General features: G+C 42.4%; 1 protein-coding gene across 4 annotated transcripts in view; it reads left to right on the top strand.

Annotated features, from left to right (window-relative positions):
- Positions 1 to 19864, top strand: part of dlgap4b (discs, large (Drosophila) homolog-associated protein 4b) — a 115248-nt gene extending 95384 nt beyond the window's left edge. For 2 of the 4 annotated variants that reach the window (XM_030092679.1, XM_030092680.1), the window contains 9 exons: positions 101 to 251; positions 2024 to 2279; positions 2622 to 2774; positions 10483 to 10922; positions 11281 to 11369; positions 12429 to 12925; positions 14539 to 14630; positions 17361 to 17531; positions 18369 to 19864. In XM_030092679.1, coding sequence (XP_029948539.1) covers positions 101 to 251; positions 2024 to 2279; positions 2622 to 2774; positions 10483 to 10922; positions 11281 to 11369; positions 12429 to 12925; positions 14539 to 14630; positions 17361 to 17531; positions 18369 to 18614 — 2095 coding nt within the window. In that variant the 3' untranslated portion in view covers positions 18615 to 19864. The remainder of the gene's footprint in view (positions 1 to 100; positions 252 to 2023; positions 2280 to 2621; positions 2775 to 10482; positions 10923 to 11280; positions 11370 to 12428; positions 12926 to 14538; positions 14631 to 17360; positions 17532 to 18368) is intronic. The other 2 variants (XM_030092683.1, XM_030092681.1) reach the window with 1 other exon arrangement.
- The last annotated feature ends 2293 nt before the right edge of the window (positions 19865 to 22157 follow it).

Genomic DNA, 22157 nt, shown 5'->3' with positions numbered 1-22157 from the left:
TTAACATCAACCATTTCTCTATCGCTCCCTGTTGGCGCCACTCCTCACCTTTCATGTATTTAACCCTTTGTGTTTGCATGTCGTTTCCTCCCTCCTCCAGCTGTCTTCCGTCTCTCAGAGAGATCCACAACAACCGCAGCCTGGATAACCTCGACTGCATTGGCGGCACAGGCTCGTCTCTGCCGCCCTGGGACGACGATGACTTCAGCCAGGCCTGCAGCACGCTCGGCAGACGGAGTTGCATGGGACAGGTTAGTTTTTACTTTAAGGACATTTGGGGAAAGTTAAGAAAAAACAATGGCTTCATAAGCCCTGACTCCTTTTTTATGATGACTATTAAAAATGAAGCAGTTTTTTAAAAGCTGCTCCACTTCATCTGTGAAACATGGAGCATTGGACCATACTATTAAAGTGACAAACCGACAATTTAAGTTCTTTTGAATTTCAGAAATCATATTCTTGTCATATTTTTAAAGGGAAGTTGTGACATGTTTGTTGTGTTTTCTGGAAAATTCAATCGCAGTCTGTAAGTTCAATACCTAAATAGCGCCAAGCAGAAGAGTAACTGATAGCTGAATATGAGACATTGAAATGCTGTCTTGAATTTTGTTCTGTTCTCCTCCTGTTCTTCGTGCTCACCAGCTTTTGATGGCATTTGATGAGACTTAACTTGTCATGTATCGATTTACTATGTGCCTCTTATAGTTTGCAGATTTGTATATCAATTCTGAGGAGCCAAAGCAAAAGGGAAATCACTGTTTGCGTGGCTATGCATTATGCATACAAAGAATAAATCATCCCAGCTGAGGATAGAGGACTTGTTTCATTTCACACTGATCAGCTGCTTGAGTGGGCCAGTAGGGAAAAGATGCTGTGCTGGACACTGAAGTTATCTTCTTTTTTCTTTTCTTTTTGTTTATACAGTATATATATGTATGTGTCTCATTTTCTCTCATTTGCTTTGCAGACATTTTTTTTTTTTTATTAGTTGTGACTAGATTTGTACTTGCTTAGAATATACTGCACAGGACTTTGCTTCAAGCAAACGTTGTACTTTGAAATCACCAATCATTCTTAAAGACCCTTCTGTCTGCCTTGAGCTCACTTCAGTGGTATAATTTGCATTTTCACAGATACAGTTTGACTTTAATGGAACAAGCCTCCAGTGAATAAAGAGCAGCGACTCTCCAGCCCGAGCTGGATCTCATATTCATGTGGTTTGAAAACGAATGGCGTCAGTAGGTTTAAGTCTAACTCATTGACTTGCTTAAGCGGAAGTGGTCTCCACATCGCAGGATCACAGAGATGAACCAATTTAAAGTAGAAATAATCTTCCTTAATGTAATAAGTCAGTGATAAGTCACTACAACAGATGGTTCCAGTATTCGCACTCAGAGACACACTGAACACATTTTATCTCTCATCTATCAAAAAGAAGATGTAAAATGTTCAAGCTAACCAATCCTGAAGTCTTCCCAACATTAGGGAATGTGCGGCACTATCAACAATCTCAATCACTTTCATGTATTTTAAACAATTTTTTTGAAGCACCTTAACTCAACACAATAATGAATTCTCAAATTCGCAAACAGTTTTTCTTTATTTCTCCCAAGAAAGGAATATCTGATGGTTCTTACGTTCTGAAAGAAAAAGTTAAGAATGCATTTACTTACTAAAAATATATGAAAGTCATGTAGCTTGCCATAGAATGTCAAAAAATGTGAGAGAATTGAAAGTATATTTCGCAGATAAACTGACAGTAAATTTGGGATCCCACCCTGAGGGGAGCACGATTCCCCTGGGCCGCATACCTACTTCGTGCTTTTAATAACTGCTCACATTGTTAAAACTCCAAAACTTTTCAGTGCTATTTCATTGCAGACACTCTCAACAGCACAGCTGCCTCCAGTATTAGGAGCCACCATCTTAATTAACACTAACCATCAAAGATAATCCTTTTCTTCTTTCCTCTCCCCTCACGCACTTCTCCATCAATACCAACACTGTCCCTTCCCTCCTGCAGCTTCGGGACCTGGAAAGAAGTCATCATTATGAGGACCGCAGCTCCGAGTCCACATTCAGAGACTCCCGTTCCCACTCTCAGGACACCTCAGAGCCTCCGGATCTGCCCATGCCCACATGCTTCCGATCCCGCAGCCACAGCTACCTGAGAGCCATCCAGGCCGGCTGCTCCCAAGACGACGACACCGTGTCCATGGACTCAGGCTGCTCTCCACCTCCAATTGACACCACTGTTCGCACCTACAGCACCAGCACTGGTGAGTCACTGGAAAACAGATGAGGAATATGTTGAAATGTAGTTTTGCTTTATAGACACATTGTATAGGGGGGGATAGAGGAGTTCCTACTATGCTCTACTGTTTTATGTTTGTAACACTGATCACAATGAGTTTTCTGTTACATTCACATACACATGTTGTTCAGATGAGTAATGATATTTTCCAGAGTGACACATCCGTATGGTCCAAATTCTTTCACTGCTGTATTTCCCATACTGTTCTTTACTTGTCATAACCCCAGTCTCTGGTGGGACATTCGTCCCGCACCATGCTCACAGCGGCATGTTTAGCTCAAATGCAGCCCTCTTTTGCCCATGCTAGACGACCTGTCTGCACAGTGGAAGACATGGAAAGAACAGTTTGGCTCTTACCTGATAGCCACAGGCTTGGACAAAGCCCCAAAGGAGAAACAACTTGCAATTTTTCTTCAGCGTTTCGGGACAGACAGACCACGCATCCTACCCTCACGCACAGGTAACAGTTTGAAACCCTGAACCCTGTTGACTTTTGACAGCTGTCTCTGAAGGTTTAATGTGCATGGGATTGGGTTATTGATGCCACGAGGTGTCCACTCTGTGGCGCTCTTTACCACACTGCTCTGAACTGGCCAAAGAGCACATGCTGCATTCAATGAGGTTGAGGTTTTTGGGGGGGTTTTTTGTTTGTTTTTTTTTGGAGGGGCATTTTTTTTGAAGACCTCCAATTTTTAATTTTTTTTTTTTGCTTATTTTTAGACAATTAGGACATGAGGCAACTTTTCGTCAAAACAATCACACAGGAGAAAATATTTCTTTTACTCCTGCATCTAGTTGTTTCAGTATTGATTATTGTAATATACAGGATAACTAACAGTGTACCTCCATCCATCACACTCCTCTTCTATGCCACTTCATCCATGGTTGTTGTGGGATACTGGAGCAGATCCCAGGTAAAGACAGGCCACATCCACGGCAGGTCACAGAGAAAGAGACGATCTCACTTACTCACATCCACAATTATGTGCCAATTAGATTCACTAATTCGCCTGAAATGCATGTTTCTGGAGCGTGGATGGAAGCATGCAAACTCTGCACAGAAAGGTGCCCAAGGCCCAACCTGAACTCCTTCCAGAGACTGTTTACCACGACCACACTATCCTGCCTCAGTGTAAACCAGCGGTCAGAAATACACTCGGATGTTTCACTATAATAACCATCATATAATTTAAGATCATAATCATACAGCATTTTTATAGGCAGCTGGTAAAGCTGATGCCTATTTGTTGTGTTCAACTATATCAAACTTCTAATGAGAAGAAAATGTCTAAATGAGATAGGACAATCTGTTAAAATCATCAATAAATCAGCCAGTCATCAGTCAGTCAGTCTGGGATTTTATACACTATAAGCTTGGTTATTGGGTTAAATTTCACACACTTGCAACTTTTAATATTTCCTATAATAACTGCCACAATGGAAAAGCGAAATCGTGAACATGGATTTTCCGAGGCGCCTATGAATGCACCTGCGCCACGCCTCCAGCCGCTCGGAGCGCCTCTCCGCTCTGGAGGCAGCCTGTCGGCTTTGCTCCACGCACACATCGTGCGTGTCTCCGTCAGCCACCGCTCCACTTCATTAGTGATGAGTTTTAACCCGAGAAACCTGCCTGTTCTGCGGTTTGATGTGCAGCTGAGAGCGGGGTGAGTCCTTCGGCGGCTTCATGTCGCTGCGCCGCGCGTTACTCCGGTTTTAGTTACTACTGTTGTAGCGCTGGCGCTGTTTAACCACGGTGCAACAAAACACGAACTTAATGTTTACTGTCGTAGTTTGTTTGTTATTGTCTGTACTGTGTAGGTAATGAGCCATTTACAGTTTTGTGTTGCCGTTCAGTGCTCTGTGAAAAATAAGCGCTCAGATAACGAAGTTTATATAAATATCACAACTTGAATACAGTTAATATTGTCTAATTCAAACTAAGAAACCTCCATGTACCTTTAGTTTAATTCATATATTTCATTGTTTTTTTTTTAATTCGGTTTTATTTTTCTCCTTTATAATTTTATGTTGTAAGTCAAACAATAAAAAAAATCAACTTGTTGAATTTTTCAAAAAAATCAATTGTATTTATATGTCGTACATTAAATTTAATGCTTGTAACTTTAGATGTCATGAGTTGGAGTAGCTGATGAAATAATACTCTGGTCACCCATCCATCCATTGATCTTTTACTGTGCTTCACTCCAACCTTCGTTCGCTGGGGAAGATCACAGCAGCCTGTGGGCAAAGGCAGCGTGTATCGGTGTCCATCACAGGCCACAGGCACAATCACATATATTCCCATTTGCACCAACAGTCAACAGTATAATATCTTACACATATTTTTGGCAAATGGGAGGAAAACGGAGCACTTGGAGAAACCATGAAAGGGTTCATGCTTGGTCTTGAATTGGGGACAAGTGCCAAACCACTGCTGCACTCGGTCTAATTCTTTGAGATGTAGAGTCTTGATGAGACAGTAAGAGCTCTCACACATCTTCATCAAGTCTGTCTCCTCTTGATTGCTGAAATTGAAAATTAGCCTCCATGGTGGGTTATTTGAGGACTGTTCCACTTATTGCTTTTTGCTTGTGTGTTTCAACCTGAAATAAATCAGGCCGTGTTGAAAAAGGAAACAAAAAGAATATGATCTGTAGAACTGAGTGAGTGCTCTTCTTCAACACATTTCATTTGATCGGTCATCATAATGAGGTGTTTCTTTTATCTGTTTGTGGGTTGGACAAGAAAAACAGAAATGTAGAAGTGTTTTGGCAAGTTTAACTGAAATGGTGAGTAGAGCGTCACAGTTCAGCTGTTGAGTTTTATCTTTTCTGCGTCTCATTGAGCTCAAACAGATCTCACCACAGCCGGCCTTCAGTCCGTCACTTCACTGTTTTTCTCATTGTTATTGGCTCGATATCATAATGTGTTTAAACAGAACCAAAACTGTTTCACCCACCATGTTTCATCTCTTCCTATGTGATCCTAAAGGTTGTTAAACTACCAGAATGGATTGAATGAGCAGGGCTGGACTTGGATTGGATTGTGAGTCTTTAATTATGTTATTATAGAGATGAATTGTTTGAAAATTATTTCCAAGCTTCTTTTTAAAGGCATTTATTGCATTTGCTGTGGTTGATTTCATTTGTAATCTGAATGCAAGAGGTGGAGAAATATTGAATTTTACTCGGCACTAAATTGGAAAAACTGGCAAATGACTTCAGACCAAATAAGACTCCTTTAATACAGAATACTTTTAAAACAAGTTTGTCAAACATTTTCCAGCTGTGCTCCACTCAGCCTTAATTATCACTGACCCAGAAAATTCATACAGGACATATAGACCCATGTTTATTGTTTTTTGAGTGTACAGTCAAAATATGTGGGAAAAGCTTCAGTTTTACACGAGTGGATGATTAGATGCAGTCATGGGGTAGATGGGGAGATTTTCTCATCTCTGTAAAGTCTTGAGTTAATGGCCTTCTTGCCTTGGACATTGTGGAGCAGTAACTGCAGTGGACAACAGAAACACTGTCCATAAGGCACAGAAAATGTAGTGCCCACTCCAGAGTCCACTCGAACCGCGCTGCACAAAGCCGCCACTTGTTCCTCTCAATACGTTCCCCTCTGAAGGTCTCCCATCAGTATTCCACCATGAAGAGATGGCTCAGTTAAAAGCAACAGTATTCGGCTTTGTGTTCATTTTTGAACAATTCCATTTTTCTCTCCTCCGTGGTAAAAATCAGTGTTCAGGTTTGGAAAAGGCTTTGTTGACATCGGCTTTATTTTCCGTCGACTTACTGGCAGACGTTTTCTGCTTGCACAGCTGTGTGTGTTTGAGTTGTGTAATGTAAGCAAGTGGAGGAAACAGCCTGATTGGACAATGTGCCACTTACTGTTCATCCATCAGTGAGACGGTTCTACTCCAGAGGCACTTTCTCTCTTCAGCAGGCAGATATTACAAATCAGCTGGATGTGGTTTTCCATACCACGCTGCAACTTTCTTGTTTTGGCTTTTGCCGTGTGGATGCTGAGTTCAGTGATTATATTTCAAACTGGTTTGAAACTGGTTTGGTCTCTGCTGCTGTTGTTCTGCGTTCATCATTGTTAACCTGTATCTCATTTCAACCTGCTCACCCCGAGACGACTGTTCTACCAGCTGTGGTGTTACTATGTCAGGACTTTGATAACAGGACTGTGTGTAAAACTGCTGCTGATACTTTCAGAAATGGCACCATAGAGTGTTATACCACTTAACAGTGGGAAGGTTAAAAGCAAAGACTCAGACTAAAAACCAACATTTTTAATGTTTTATCTGAAGCGCTGGACGAATGTGTTTTGTTTTCTTCTTCATCATTTGTCAGCTGACAGTTTTACTTTTCATTTGTTAGAGAAATTAGAAGTTCCCATCATAAAAAAATAACGGGGCATCCAAAGGAGCATATATATTGCTCCAGGTCTTTGTGAGTTATGAAGATTTATCATCAAAGCTCATGCATGTAGGAATAACAAAGTCACCGCTTTGTCTTCCTGAAAGGGAAATAAATTTCTCTACCAAACTTCATTTCCAGCCCACCGTGTGCTGAGTCTCTCTGGATCAACACGACGATGTGGCTGAATATCAGACCTACATCTCAGAGCATTCAGAAGCACAGACTCCTCACTAAAATTGATAAAATGTTTTTAATTTAGAAACTTTAATTGATGCACTGCTTATGAAGTAAATAAAAAAAAATATCTTTATTGGGATTTCTTTGCAGCAGTTTCTTGCTCTTTATTGGCTGACACACTAAGCAGTATTGATATATTTGTGTTAAGCTGTTTCCGTGCCCTATTTATTATGTCTGGCTCTACTACTTTATCTCCTTTCTAATCCCAGGGGCAGATGTCAGTTATGATTTCAAAGCCTGTTTTTTGTGAGTAAAGCAGATTGGGCGGCATTAGGACTCGAGGTTGCATTTTGTTCAGTGACGAACGCATGGTTTGACATTTGGAGAGCTGCAGGACGGGTTCCCAAAGACACACATGTACACACACACACACACACACACACACACACACACACACATCCGAGCACTCTCGCACCTCACTGCCGATTGCTGTGGCGGAGCCTGTGTGACATAGCTGTAACATCAGTGACAACCCGATTCTGCCCACGCAGCATGTATCTGTGTCACGTGAAGGAAAGTGGACATTTCCATCCACTTGGCAAATTCAGCTCCTACAGTGGCAGGTGGAGAAGCTACAACGGGTAACATGGTGCCAAAGCTCAAGTTTAAACAAGAAATGCTTTGAAATACAGTAATAACTCGAGCTGTCACTTCAATACTTTGGATGAATTGTTCATTTACTTTCTCCACTTGGTCTCCACTTCCTACAAGAATATCACCAATAATTTTTCACACCTTCCTGTGCTCCCAGGATGCATGTGTGTGCCCGGGCGCCTACGGTGTGCTGTTTATGTGTAGGAATGAAGACGGCAGCGCGGCCTGGACTCGAGCCAGGTTCAGAGCGGTGTGGCGTGTCGTCTCCGGTGTTTACAAATGACATCAATGCTCCGGCCCGCCGGCAATGTGACCTTGGGTTCATCGGAGCAGTTAGCTTTTTAGTGTCACATCTGGGACGAGGGCCAGCGCTTCAGAATCAGAGATCATGCTTCTTGGCAGGTATTAAATGTCTTCTGTGTGAGTGTGTCGGTGATGGGAGGCATTGTGTATTTGATCTCCGGGCGTTCTTTTGGTGGAGGATGAATTATTCAAGGAGCAGCTCGCTTTCCAGATAAAGGGTTTTGTAGACGTATAGCGCCAGTGTTTCCTGCATGACTGCGTGAGTCTGAGGTTGTGGACTTCATCTGGCTTCCTCTGTGGTGACTGGGAACATTGTCTCCCAGAAGAAAATGTTGGCTTTTTTGACAGATAAGTGCGTGAGCGAGGTGCAATGTTGCACCGGCTGAGAGTAAGAGATTCTTTGCTGAAATGATGCAAAGCGAAGCAGCGAGAGGTTCGTAGGTACTTCAGAGGATTTTTCATGGATGCATGCTTGTGGAATATTGAATCTAGGTTGAGGTGGAATGTGTGTGTGAGGGCTTGTGAGTTCAGTCGTTGGTGACGTTCCCCTCGCATTACAGATGAAGCTAAGAAGCAGATTATGTGGAACAAGAATTCTTTTGTTGGAGGGTTTTCACAGCGGCTCACATGTTTCCTGCAAGGCTTTCCCAAATATCCTTCGCGACTTGTCGAGATTTTCTCAGCCAAACATTCAGCTCAGCAACATGAAGAGTAAACAGTGTTGGTTTCAGCTCAGTGGCTCAGAGAATCATTTATGATGGTCCTGCTGTTTCCTGTCGTCTTAGCTTCACATCTTTTATGTTTGATTGGATTTTCCTCACACTTTAGAACTAGTATAAAAGAAATGTAATATAATATGTACTTTTAAGCAGTGTTTCATCAAGAAACTGTTCTGCATGCATAAAATATCCTCATGCACACACTTTTTTTTAAATCTTTTTGTCTATGCTGGTTCGTAGTTTCTGAAAATGCACTCATGTTACGCTATGAAAGAACAACTCTCTTGCATACAAAGTCTGCAGCTGATAAGGAATATGCACGTACATCTGAAATGATTGTTTATTGTGGTTGATTAAAATCTATTCCAAAGAGAAAACTGATTACTGGTTAAGTACTTCTGTTAAGAAAGCAGTTTTTTTTCTCCTTGGCCAATAAATACTGTGTCTGTCTCGGTGCTCAGCCTGTTCTGCGGTTTTACACTCATTTTGAAAGATTTCCAGTTATTTTCTGTTCTCGGTGTCAAATGACACATCTGTCTGAGCGACTGCGAAGCAGCCATAACATAAACACCATTTCAGTGAAAATCCCTTGTTTGGCCATCGGTCATTATTATTTTCATTAGTAATAGTGTTACAGTATCACCTGCCCTTTGCTTTATAATGAGGAGATTTCTGTGGGTTCAGATTTGTTTTAATTATTATTTTTCATTCATCATATTCATATCCACACGATATGTGATTCATGATTTGAGTGTGTACAGTTGTAACCAGCACTCTGCTGGCCATGTGTCTTATTTGCTTCCAAAGCCTGATTTACATCACAAATCCGTCACTACACTTGATTGTACAGATATGGATCAGCCTACAAAGAAAACTGCTGACCCCAATACAAATATCTGATGTAGTTGATGGATCAGATAAATTGTGGTTGTGTCAGAGTGCAATTGTCTCACTAAACCTTTTTTTTTTCAAAGCAGTTAAAGCAGATTTTAATGTCATGTGCTAGATCCATGATGTGTGGATTTCACATAAGCCTACATGCACATTTCCACTGTAAGCAGCTCAGCTCCAGACTTTGTACAGTACCATGTCGCGCCATATAGTACCTGCGACTAGCCAGTGTGAACACTACACAATAGATGCTAACTAAACTGTAGCAGCCATTTTGTACCAGCATTATTATATAAGTCAAAATATGAAGACAGTTTAATTACTTTATGTTTTCCTTTTTCCTAAAGTAAGAAAAAAAAACACAGACTGTCTTCAGCATCAGACGCTTTCTATTAGTATCATACGGGGCTCTTAAACAACAATCATCACAGTGCTGTTGAGAAGAATTGAAAAGACACTCCAGCTTTCAAAAGCGTTTATTTTTGCCAAGTGCTTGTCATAACTTACTAGACAGATATGCCTGAGTGGTTTCTCTTCCTTCTGTGAGTCTATCATTAATGTCTTTGCAGCTGAAGAGTTTTTTTTTTTCTTTCTTTCTTTTTTTGGGCCTGTGTTGCAGAAAGATTTCACTCTTCAGCCATATTTAGATTTAAAAAGTCAGGTGGTCAGCAACTTATTTCACTGATTTCATCAGCTGTCTCATGATCGGCACTTCAAAATGTAGCGTGTGTGATTTGATTTAGTCACCTGTGTGAAAAGGTGTGTTTGTTCAGTGTCCCACCTGATTTGATTTTCCACTTCACGGGATGCTTCTGCTGGTGGCCCAGTTTTCACGTCACGGTGGAGCTGCCTGTTTAAACACAGTTTAGTAGTTCTGCTGTGTACGTGCTGGAAACACACGCTCGTCCCCACATCCCAGAATCCCACTGTTACCAGACGGGGGAGGATTGAAGATGGTTTTGTGACCCTTCCCTCTTCTTCTCCTCTGTAGTCTCCTCATGCATAACCACCTGTAAGAAGGCTGCTCCTCCGCCAGTTCCGCCTCGCACAACTTCCAAGCCCTACATCTCGGTGACCGTACAGAGCAGCACGGAGTCGGCCCAGGACAACTACTTGGACCAGCAGGACAGGAGGTCAGAGGTCACCAGCCAGTCCAGCCACGCTCACAGCAACTCGTCGGACAGCCTTGACAGCACTCGTGCCAACAGCCTGGCCCGGGGTATCCCTCGCCCCCCGCACATTATCCCCACCCCCATCGCCACCCCGAGAGAGCCCATCCTCCCCGCCACCGCCAATGCTTCCACTGAAACGAGTGACTCGGTAGTCCAGCAGGAATCCCTGAAATCAGGATTTATCAAAGGGAATCTAGCTGCAGAGGAGCCTCTCGTAGCCCCAGTGCCCCGGCGGAAGCTTTCCTCCATAGGCATACAGGTAGGCCTGGGCCACCTTTGCACTGTGAGGCCCTTTTAGCCTTGTCTCCCTCTCTAGACAGCAGAAGAACTGTTTAGGAGCTCTGTCGCTCTGTTATTAGAGCCGTTTGTCTTTTCTCAAAAACGATGTTCTGTTTGTCCGTCTATTTTACAGATCATGTCCACAACCAGAACTCAGTTAGAAAAAATGTTCCTCATAACATTGAATTGAAATTGCAGTGCAAACTTAATTTTTTTGTTGGTCACTTGGAAATTTAAAGAAAAGTACAGAAGTTGTTAGAACTCATGATGCCGTTTCGGCGTCAGCGCTGACTGTGTGTTTGGTCCGTCTCTTCTCATCGCCGTTCATCCTCTGCAAGGTCGACTGCATTCAGGAAGTTCCCCGAGAAGAGACCCCCCCACTGGCCAAGTTTCAGTCCATTGGAGTACAGGTGGAGGACGGGTGGCAGTAAGTCCTCTTCCTGTCCTTGTAACAACGTGAGGAATTTATATTATAGCCACACACACACACACACACACTCCTCTCACTGTTCTTTCCCTTTCCAGGAGCTGTGTAGCATCCTCAGTGTGTTGTTGTGTTGTGTTTGTGATCATGAAACACATTCCACCAGTGAGCATTTACTATTTAAAGATCCCCTCCAGGTCCAGACTCGCTCAGACACTGCTGTGTCTCTGCTTCAAATCACTTCGTTTATGAGTGTGGGGCCGGCCTCCTCTGAGAGTCGCCTCATGTACAGTGAAATTCACCCCGATTGATCAAACACATAGAATCTGAGGGACACTTTAAATACGTATTTGTGCCTCATGTCTTGCTTGTTGCAGCTCGGTCCGCATTGTGTGCTCGTGATGTTTTGAATGCCAGGAAGTTCTTGGGCTTTATGCGCCTTCCGAGTGTATTTTTCTTGCGTTTGCATGCTGCAGTCTGAGTTCCACACACAGCAGCTGCTGCTTCTAGTCCTAACAGACATCGGCCAGCACAACCAGCTGGGCAAGAGTTGCTCTGTGTATTAGTGGATTTCTCACAGAGCAGAGTCTAACTCTTTGTTAATTCTGTAGACAAATTAATAATTCATTACTTTTTTATCTCAGATGTTTCAGTTTTGGTTTTGAGGATTACCAAAACATGACTCACTGAGCCCCACTCCAATCTTTTTTCTGAAGAAGTAGATACTTATCAGCATTCCCTAAATAATAACTAAAACTGGAAGTGATGTTCAGTTTGTTCTTCTATTTACTCTGAGCGTAAGAATTTGAAACCCGAGTTCTCATGGATCAGTCGAGTGCATTTTGTGTCTTGTGAGCAGCAGATCTGTTTATTCATATCTGTATTGATCATCCAGTGACTTAGTGTTAAACCAAGCATTGCCTGTTTCAGTAAGACAAACATAATACTTCATTTGTTTTGTTTGTTCATGCTGTGCACATTCAATTTGGGGCAAATAATTTGATTTCCTTCTCGACTAAAAAGTGCCATTTGTAAGTCAGCGTTGCCTTGTTTTGTTTTCAGGCAAAGTCGCTCCAGTAGCATGGCCTCAAAACAAGAAACCGATTCAGACACACAAGACATCCCCGTCATCTCCCATATCAATAGCGCCAAACCCTTTGAAAAAAAAGTCATGGTCAACAGTGCCAGCCAGTCCATGAGCTCCCCTCCTGGACAAGACTCTTTAGACAATGGCGAGCCCGCCGGCGAGTCCTCCTCACCCCCGCCCCCGAGGCAGATCCTCAACCGCTCCACCACGCGGAGCAGCTCCTCCTCCTTCTCCGAAAGCCTGGATCCAGCGCTGGACCCTTCGTCTTTACCGCCTCCAGACCCCTGGCTGGACAGCGGGAATGGAAGCAACAGCAGTGCCCCCCTGAGTGGAGCCGGGGGAGGAGGGGGGACGCTGTGTCGCAGAGACGGCCACTGGTTCCTGAAGCTGCTGCAGGCCGAGACGGGACGCATGGAGGGCTGGTGCCAACAGATGGAGCAGGAAACCAAAAACAACCAGCTCTCGGAGGAAGGTGAGGAAAGCAAGTAAAGGGACTCATTGGAAATCCAAGTCTGGCAAAGTCAGTAGGCTGTCAGCAGCAAATGAGTTGCTGGAGAAAGCAACACAATGTCTTTATGGGAGAGTATGTTCATCTTTTCTTGGCTTAAACAGCTGCATTGCACAACAGTTCAGTGTTTGATGGCAGGTGTGTCTTTCAAGCTGGTAAAACTCTGCTTAAATCAATATGTTTCCGACTCCGTACGGCTCAGATTACAGGACTTTTCTGTGTCAGCGGTCATGCGAGGAGGATCATGGGTAACCTGCCCTCATTCAAAATAAACCAGTAAAACAAGATTTGTCAGAAACACATCTGAGAGAAATTCATCTTTTGACCGGGAGCTATAACATTCTCATGTAGAATATCACCAGGGTTAGGTTTGTTTTGTTTTGTGTTGATTGGAATCAAATCCAGCAGGTTTATCTCACCGGACTGTGGAGTGAGGCGGAAGACACTGCGGTAATCAGGCTCTCTGAGAACATTAGAAATGGACACAAACAACTGGAGGCAAGGTTGAATTATACTCTCATTTTAGGGGAATGTTCATGCATGGATGAGCTTTTTTTTTTTTCTTTTTTTTTCTTAATGTAATGAAAATGCTTTTAGATGCAGAGATTTGACACGAACGGCCTGATCCAGATAAAACAATGCCGTCGGTGTGATCGGTTTATGTTCCAGTGATATCCAATCACATCTCTTGAGCTCGTATGATAATATACTAAATCATATTCGGTGTTTTCCTGCAAAAAGGCCAACAAAGTCACATAATCTCTGAAGTCGAACATGTGCGGGCCCTCTGAATGAACCCAGCAACTCTCGCCTCCCTCCAGAGGTCGCTGGTGCCTGACCTCGGCACGTGGTTTGGGGGCTCTGAACCAGGTCCCACAGTCACTATCAGACGCACACAGCATGGAGGGGATGAGGCGGTAATACCTGGGGTTACCACACACAAGCAGGCCTGTAATCTCCAGAATTACACAAATCTAGTCTGGGACTGATTAAACCTCCAGATTAGATTAGTGCCTCAACATCAGCCCGAGGCACACAGTGGTGAGCGCTCACACAAACACCCACTGTGTGCACAGGCTGCATACAGGCCCTGAATGCACAGTTTGTCTTTATCTCAAGGACTCAATCAATACATAGACAAGGGACTTGTGTCTGAACCTCTCAGTATCGCCTCACAACATGGGAGTTTTCAGTGTGAGTGGACGTGACCTTTATCAGGAGTCTGATGTAAATCGCGAGTCCGGAGGACGGTGTGACCACGCCTGAATCAAGTAGTGTTGAGATAGGAGTCACAGGTCTGTGAAAGCAGATGTTTATCCTGATTTGCACACAGAAACAGGAGTAACCGAGGCTGGAGCAACTACCTATATGAGCTTATTCATTGAAGAGGATCACTCTGCCCCATACACTGTCATCCCCCTCATGCCACCCTGTGGAGTTTCTGAGCAGTGCACTGCGAAGCACAACCACTGCTTATACAGATGTTCAGGTCTTTGCAGGTATTAGTAATGACTTCTGCTGCAGCTGCTTGATAAAGTCACAATCTCACCAGACTGTTGTGTTTGTGGTGTTTTTAGTGTTGGGGAAGGTCCGCAGTGCAGTCGGCAGCGCCCAGCTGCTGATGTCTCAGAAGTTCCAGCAGTTTCGGGGACTGTGCGAACAAAACTTGGTGCGTATGTCGTCCCTCTGTGAAGCGTCCGCTCTCCAGGCTTGTGTAGGTATGAAAGTGAACGTCACAGTTCCAACTCTCGATCCAAAGGCCCCACCGAACTGTATATATTTAGTTGTATGCCGTCCTCTTCAAGAGCTGCTTTTCCTGATAATTCCAAAGAGCTTTTACACCGACTTATCCGAGAACAGCCTTGATATTAGGCTCATTAGGCCTACGCCAAACAAGGCATGGGGACCCACCAACCCAAAGTACAGGGAGCTTGTAATCAGCCAGTAAGCCCCAAATCTCCAGTGGGATGGTATTTCTGCAAATGGTGTTATATACAAGATTTGAACACAAAACTAGTTTTGACTTATAGCAAACAATCAACACTTTACTTGACAGAAAGCTGTGAGTACTGCTATTTAAACATGTTGAACTGAGTGGGGAAATCACAAAGAGATGCTTCTTTACTTAAAATTATGTCTGTTTTGTCAATAAGAATTCACACGCAATATAGGGTGCACTATTTTTGTTCATTTACACTACAAGGGAAGTGAATTTGAATGATTTGCTTCCCAGTTCTCATGTCAAAACAATTTTGAACTTTACTGCATTGATGAAAACAGAACAATGCTCTGCGCCACTGAATCAGTTGCGCTGTCTCATGGCTCCCTCTACTGTTCAGTGTGAAGATTGCACCACTTTCGGCTTCCACATCTGCCTTCAAATTGGCCTTCAAACACAGCTATCAGGAAACAAAATGACTTGTTCGTGCATGTGGGGATTGTGTTAAGTTGCAGATTAATATCTTTCAGGGCAGGAGGGTAGCAAAATGCAATTTAGAAAAAAAAAATCCAGGTAGGTGAGAGGCTCACTAAAGGTGGAGGTGAACACAGAAAATAGAAGTAGACACACACGTCAGTTTGCCGTTTAGCACGTTTTAGAGCAGTATCGCAGTTAAATTGTTAAGATGTGGGGATTCAGCTATTTCAATGCTGAATACTCAATTAATTGTATGATTGTTTCTTTTTTTTAACTTATTCTTTAATTCAAAATCTGCAAATCACATTTCACCATACAGCTGTAAAATACAAAATTTAACAGATACAATGTGGTACAACAGTACTCCTTGTTGCCATCAAACACTTTTTTTCCCCATATTACAATGAAACATTAACAAAAATGATATTTTTTTCTTTATAAACAAGAATTCAATTACAAATGCAATTGTGAATTGAGGATCATTTATCTTTAAATATGTCAGTTTTCATTTGCAATCTTGCAGTTATGTGCCCCATGGGATACACTTCCTTTAGTTTATTTTTCCACTGTGTAATGTTGGGGGGGTTGAGGTTTAAGCCAGGAGGTAGTAATCTTTTTTTTTTTGCAATCAAAAGTAATATTTTTAATTGAATTGTGACAGTGTGGTCTAAAATTTATTCGGAAAATTCCCAGAATTATTAAATTTGGTTCTAATGGAATTTTGACACCCAAGCAGTTTATAATTTCACCCTGAATGTCTCTCCAATAGTTTGTTGATTTGGGACAATCCCAGAATATGAGTATGGTCCCCCACACCACCACAACTCCTCAACATCGGTCTGAAGTTTAACCAAATTTGGATGTGACAAAAGGAGTTCTAAAAAATCAGACTTTGGTTTTCCATTCAAACTCTCTTAGTGTTTGTTATTTTATAACCCTCCTGCATTGTTTGCTCCCACTCCTCATCCTTGATTATTATGTTCATTTCCAGTTCCCATTTTCCTTTAATGTCCTTTGTATCCTCTGTTCTGTCACCTTGCAATATTTTGAAAGCACGTGAGACATATCTGCTTTTAATTGTCCTTTTGATCACAGAAATAAAGAATTATTCTATGCTGGAGGGTGTGACTTGTAAGGATGTCAAATAATCATGTCTATGTAGATAGTGCCTTAATTGTAAATATTTATAAAAATCATTGGCTGGAAGATTATATTTTTGTTGGAGTTGCTGGAAGGTCATTAAATTCCCACTATCTACTAGTTGACCCAACATCGTAAGGCCCTTTTCAGCCCAAGTTTTTATTCCAGATGAAGGAAGAAACTCAGGATTGTGATGAATTTGAATTAATCTGAAAATTGAGTTAGGGAGTATGATTGTTTTTTAAAAATCATATTCTGCAGTCCACATAAAGGAGTTGGACAACCATGTCATGAAGTTTTATAATAAGTTGATTCAAAAGCTGAACAAGTTCAATTTGCAGAATAAAACCCTGGAGATGGTTTATCATTTTATGAAACAAAGCTGTTTTTTTTTGTTGTTTTTGTTTTAATTGTATCAGCTTTTAGGGATCTTTTTTTCAGGTACAACAAATGTATGTTTTAAAAAGTGCAGCTGATTTCACTTATTGGGACATTGCAGCAGAAACACAGTTTTTCTTTTCTTTTTTTGGGGGGGAATTTTTTTTTTCAAGTTTAGTTTTTGAGAAGGTATCAGAATAGGATTTTTTTTTTTCTTTAACTGTTTTGTAAACCTCCAAGTGTCCCAGTTACAACTGTTACTGAGTGCTTGTTACAGCTAGGATGGGAAGAGTTATGCTTTTTTTTTACTTTTTTGAAAATCTCGATGGCTGTTAGGTTTTATACTGTGAAAAATATCAAAAGTCTGGCACCCAGCAAAGAGATACTGTTTGTATTGCGACGCGGACTGTCCCCTGTTGTATTTTCGGTATTTCACTCTCATCCTCTTCCTCCTTCTCTGGTCAGAATGTGAGCGCTAGCCCCCGGCCCACGGCCCAGGACCTTGCAGGCTTCTGGGATCTGCTGCAGCTGTCCATTGAGGACATCAGCCTCAAGTTTGATGAGCTCTACCATCTCAAGTCCAATGACTGGCAGCCCGTTCCGTCTGCGGCTGCCCAGTCGCCCCCTGAGCGGAAGGTACTTCCCACCCCTGCTGCCCAGTGCCCTGGCTGGGGTAGGAAAGCCGCCGAAACCGGCCTCTCTCCTCCCACCACCACCACCATTCCTCCCACTCTTTTTCGCCCCCGTGTGGGATGAACCCTGAAAGGGCCTTCGCTCCAAATGGGCCAGAGATGTCCCTTTAATGCATGCATGGAAAAAAAAAAAGACATCTCAAAGAGGGCTTTCATTTGCGCATTTTTTTTTTTTAAGTCTGAAGCCCTGCTTTGAGCATGCATGTGCTATTTTCCGACGTGTGTGTTTGCAGCGAAGCACGGCTAAAGATGCAGCGGCTAATGCGACAGAATGCAGTCTGGCTTTCTCTCTTTTAATCTCCGCATTGTGTGTGCTGTCGATTGTTTGCAAAAGATGGTCTGTCTGCTATGTGTGTGCGTGTGTGTGCGCGCATGTGTTTAAGCTGACGAGTCTCACTGCAGCTGGTTTGCTTTTGCTTTATGTTGTTTTTGAAGTGAGTGACTGTGTGTGTCTTTCAGTCCTTTTCGAATCCATCAGTTCATGTTACATTTCCTGTCAAAATGTCAACACAATGACTGTTTTGTTTCTAAATGTTTGTAGTCGTCTGTGCTGTCTGTGTTTTTTTCTGTTTAGTCGTCTTGAATCACTTTAATAATATGTCGAGCTTTTAGGGATACGATCAGCACTGGAGTCCTGTCTTGTCAAACCTGTCTGCCAAAGCTGCCTAATGGATAAAACCAGATGAAGAGTTTTGGTTTTTCCTTTTGCCCCCTCATCGCCTGTCTCGTTTCACCTCCGCTCACACGTTTCTTTCCCCTCTCTGTCGTCTTGCCGGCGCAGGAGGACGAGGAGAAGGATGCCGCTCCGGCGTCAAAGAAGCCCGGTAAGGGACGTCCGGCACTGGGCCGCGAGAAGAGCGCCGACTCGTCAACCACCTCTTCATCGGCCTCGGCGGAGAAGCAGAGGCAGGAGGCTCGCAAGCGTCTGCTGGCTGCGAAGAAGGCCGCCTCGTTTCGCCAGAACTCGGCCACAGAGAGCGCAGACAGCATTGAAATTTATGTCCCCGAGGCCCAGACACGTCTCTGAGAGGAGAATGTGGGACAGATAAATGTCACAGAAAGGCCTGGATAACAGCACTCTTCTGAACAAAGGCTGGAAGAGGAAAGAGGATTTGAGAGGTTTTAGCCAAGTACAAGTCATGACTGGTCCTGCTGGTATTGAATATTATTTAAGAAAGAAAGGCGGATTACTTGTGGACCCGGCGGACTACGAAGCAGGACGCTCCTCATGTGAGGCTGCCATTGAAAACCTCAGCAGATGAACTGGGTCTTCTCTTGTTAACTATTCTTTATCTTAAATCTTGCTCATGAAGGTATTATGAAATTATATCCTAAAGAGTCTATATGAGGACTGTTTTCAGTGTTCCTTTCTCTTGGCTATAAGATCTATTAAGTGGACAGACGGCGAGCGTCGCCGCTTCTCTGCCACTCATCATCCTGCTCTCTTCCCAGATCACTGGCCATCTTGTAGCTTTGCACAACGCCACCTTGTGGCCATCACACTGCACACACACACTCACACACACACACACACACAAACACGCCACAAACTCACCGGTGTATGTCTTCCATGTATTTGTTTATTTTATTTTTCCATTTGATTCCCTCAAAATCCTTTTTGGATCAGGTTATTCTCAATATTTTTGCTATGAGGAAACTGAAAGTCAGGTTTGATTGGGTATTTATAATCGCTCCCTTGCAGTGAACTACTGTGTGTGTGTGTGTGTGTGTGTGTGCGTGTTTCTGAATATTTTTGTTTCAAAGATTAGATTTGCCTGAGAGAATCTGTGAAGTTTAGTTTCTTAATGGTTTTGAATGAAAGCACATCCCAATATTAAACTAACCCGGACACGTGTGATTCATGGATATGTGTCAGAGGAGCCGCGGTTTTATGGAAACATTATTACATTTTTAGCCTCTTCATCACTGTTCATCCACCTTTCTTGGTTTTCATGTCAGTGCTATAACTTCTGAAGATTTCACTGTTGTTGTTTCATCTCTTTTAAACTTCTAAGTGCTTTTATGAAGCTTGCATGGCATCTAACATGTACGTTTGCGATTAATCCAGGGTTGTTTTGTTACTGAATCTGTGCGTCAGGCGGGCTGAATGTGCAGGTGCTGTGTTACCTAATAGATTTGATTTGCTTCCCCTCGATCCATCAAAATCCAATCATCTCTTCTGTTCTATCATTCTTTCACCCACTCAGCAGCGCATGCAAGTACCTGATTTTTTTTTAATTCAATGTTAATTTTGTAATTAAAGCATTACATGCATTAGTCATTGTGCTTTCATCATTTATTTCACTCTTGTGGTTTTTAAAGCATCTTCATTCAAGAATGCATAAACCAAAGATGAATTCGCTGTCTTCAGAGTCATCTTGTGTGTTTAAATGTCAGCTGCAGGGAGCTCAAAGGTGACGGCCTATTGCAAAACAAGTATGGTCTCAACAAATGTGAATGGGTAATGGAGTTTAAAGCGATGCGAAGTGGAAGAATGAAAAAGTTTGACCACCATTTGAACACAAAACTGCATCAAGGCAAAAACCTTTAGGACAGAAATACCCTAAACTTTGATCTGAGGTTGTCAAAATTAGATTAACAAAGTCAAAGACAAACACATTTTCTGACTTCCTTGTGAAACCATATTTTTTTTTTTTTTTCTTTGACAACAATATCTGTCTTCTAAGTCATTGCAGATCAGAAAGTGTTTCTCACAAACAAAGGTTGGGAGCCACTGCTTTTGAGGTTGGGCTGTTTCCCCCCCCCCCATCTTCCACTCACATTTGATTCTTTTCAAATGTAAAGCCAACAACTTCCAAGTTTCCTGTCCTCTCATACTCGCTTCAACCGATCGTTCTCACCTCTCCCTGGTGGTCGGGGAGAAGTGGAATGTCCACATTTAAATTGGAATAGCTCGTTCTGCTTTTCCTTTGACAAGAGTTGCCTCTTGATTACAAGCCATTGTTACCTGTCCTGTTCGACCCTGACGTGTCTGACAAGGATCGGCAGCTTCGTTAGCACTTTTAAATTTCTGTCTGACCGAGACGGAGCCGGTGAGAACCAGCACGACTGCTTTCGGAGTTCACCTTTAAGTGCAATCTTGTGCATAAAGCACAGAAAATCATCAACACTCTTTATTGATCTTTATTACTTAAAAAGAAGCAGTTTTTTTTCAAGAATAATTTATAGAACCCCAAGGATTATCACACTTAAATGCTGGTTTCTTCTCTAGACATTCACTTTCCAGACATTTTTTTTTATTATTAGAAAGAAAGCTTTATTAAAGTTGTCCAAAACACATTTGACTCAATGATGCGAACACCTGGACTCTAGTTTCCAGTTATCTCCTTTATACCTTTGCACATTATTAGACTGAATTTTCCATATATTGGGAATACTCTGTTTGAGATTAAATCTGAAAGCATTCTGGTGTTTTCTTTTTGAGTTTGTTTCAAACATTCCTAAAATGTTGGCCCAGTTCTATCTATTTTTTTTCCATGTTTCCCAGTTATTTTCATTTCGTGTATTTTTTTTTATGCTGTGATTTCATAAATTTTGCCCTGACATGCCTTAAAGCAGTGGTTCCCAACCAGGGGTTCGAGGAACCGTATGGGGGACGGGGTGCTGAGGATGACGAGGAGGCTCAAGAGATTGAGTTTGTGAAAATGAGATGGGCAAAAATCAAAGAAAGCCGTCAGAAAATCATTAGCAGAACTGAAAAAAAATGCTTTTTAAGTTGATGCTTCCTGTTTTTGTGTATTTTGGAGTTTTAGCGAATTAGACATCAGAGAGTGATCTGCAGCCTTTTTCAGGCAGTCTGGGGGGCTTCTTGGTAAAATAACAAAAAGGCTAAGAACAACTGTCTTGAGAGTAATCCCTGTTTTTTCCCCGTCTTCCATTTCCATTTGATTTCTTCCAAATGCAAAGCGAGCCACTCTTGAGTTTCCTGTCCACTCTTGCTGTTTTTTCAGAGGGTCGTTCTCACCTTTTCCTCAGTAGTGAAACTACTACGGATGCGGAATGTCTACATTTGAATAGCTTGTTCTGCTGATCTCTTTAGAGTCCCTCCTGGACGTCTCCTGCTGTGTCTGATTGGAGTGGTGACCTTTCCTCATCCTCCTGTTTGACAGGAAGTGAGTGGCAGCAATGTTTTTCACCTGAAGTTTCTGTCAGTAAAGTTCAGGTCTGGGGTGTAATGTCTGTCTCACTTTTCATAGATTTGTATAAATAGCTTCAGGTATCGCTAACTCACAGCAGCTCAGTTGTTCCCATATTTTGCCATATTGTTGAGTGTGAATCCATTTGACAATATTTTTTTCCTTTTTTTTTTGTCCATTTTGTGTATTTTTTAATTCAAACCTTGTCATTAGTCTTTGTGGAGCAACAGCTGTGCTGTGTTCCCTCACACTGAAAGTACGAACTACACGATGGACACAAATGAGTCAGACAAACGCAGGGGGAAATCCCAAGCAGAGACAAGGAGAACAGCTTGATTTGCGTTTCAAACCTCGCTTTTCTGCACACACAAACGTGCACACCTATCATAAGACAAACCTCGGTCAGCCTTCTC

The sequence above is a fragment of the Salarias fasciatus genome, chromosome 5, assembly GCF_902148845.1.
Source record: "Salarias fasciatus chromosome 5, fSalaFa1.1, whole genome shotgun sequence".
NCBI classification, from domain to species: Eukaryota; Metazoa; Chordata; class Actinopteri; order Blenniiformes; family Blenniidae; genus Salarias; species Salarias fasciatus.
The sequence above is the reverse complement of the archived record's forward strand: the minus strand, read 5'-3'. Positions and strand labels throughout refer to the sequence as shown.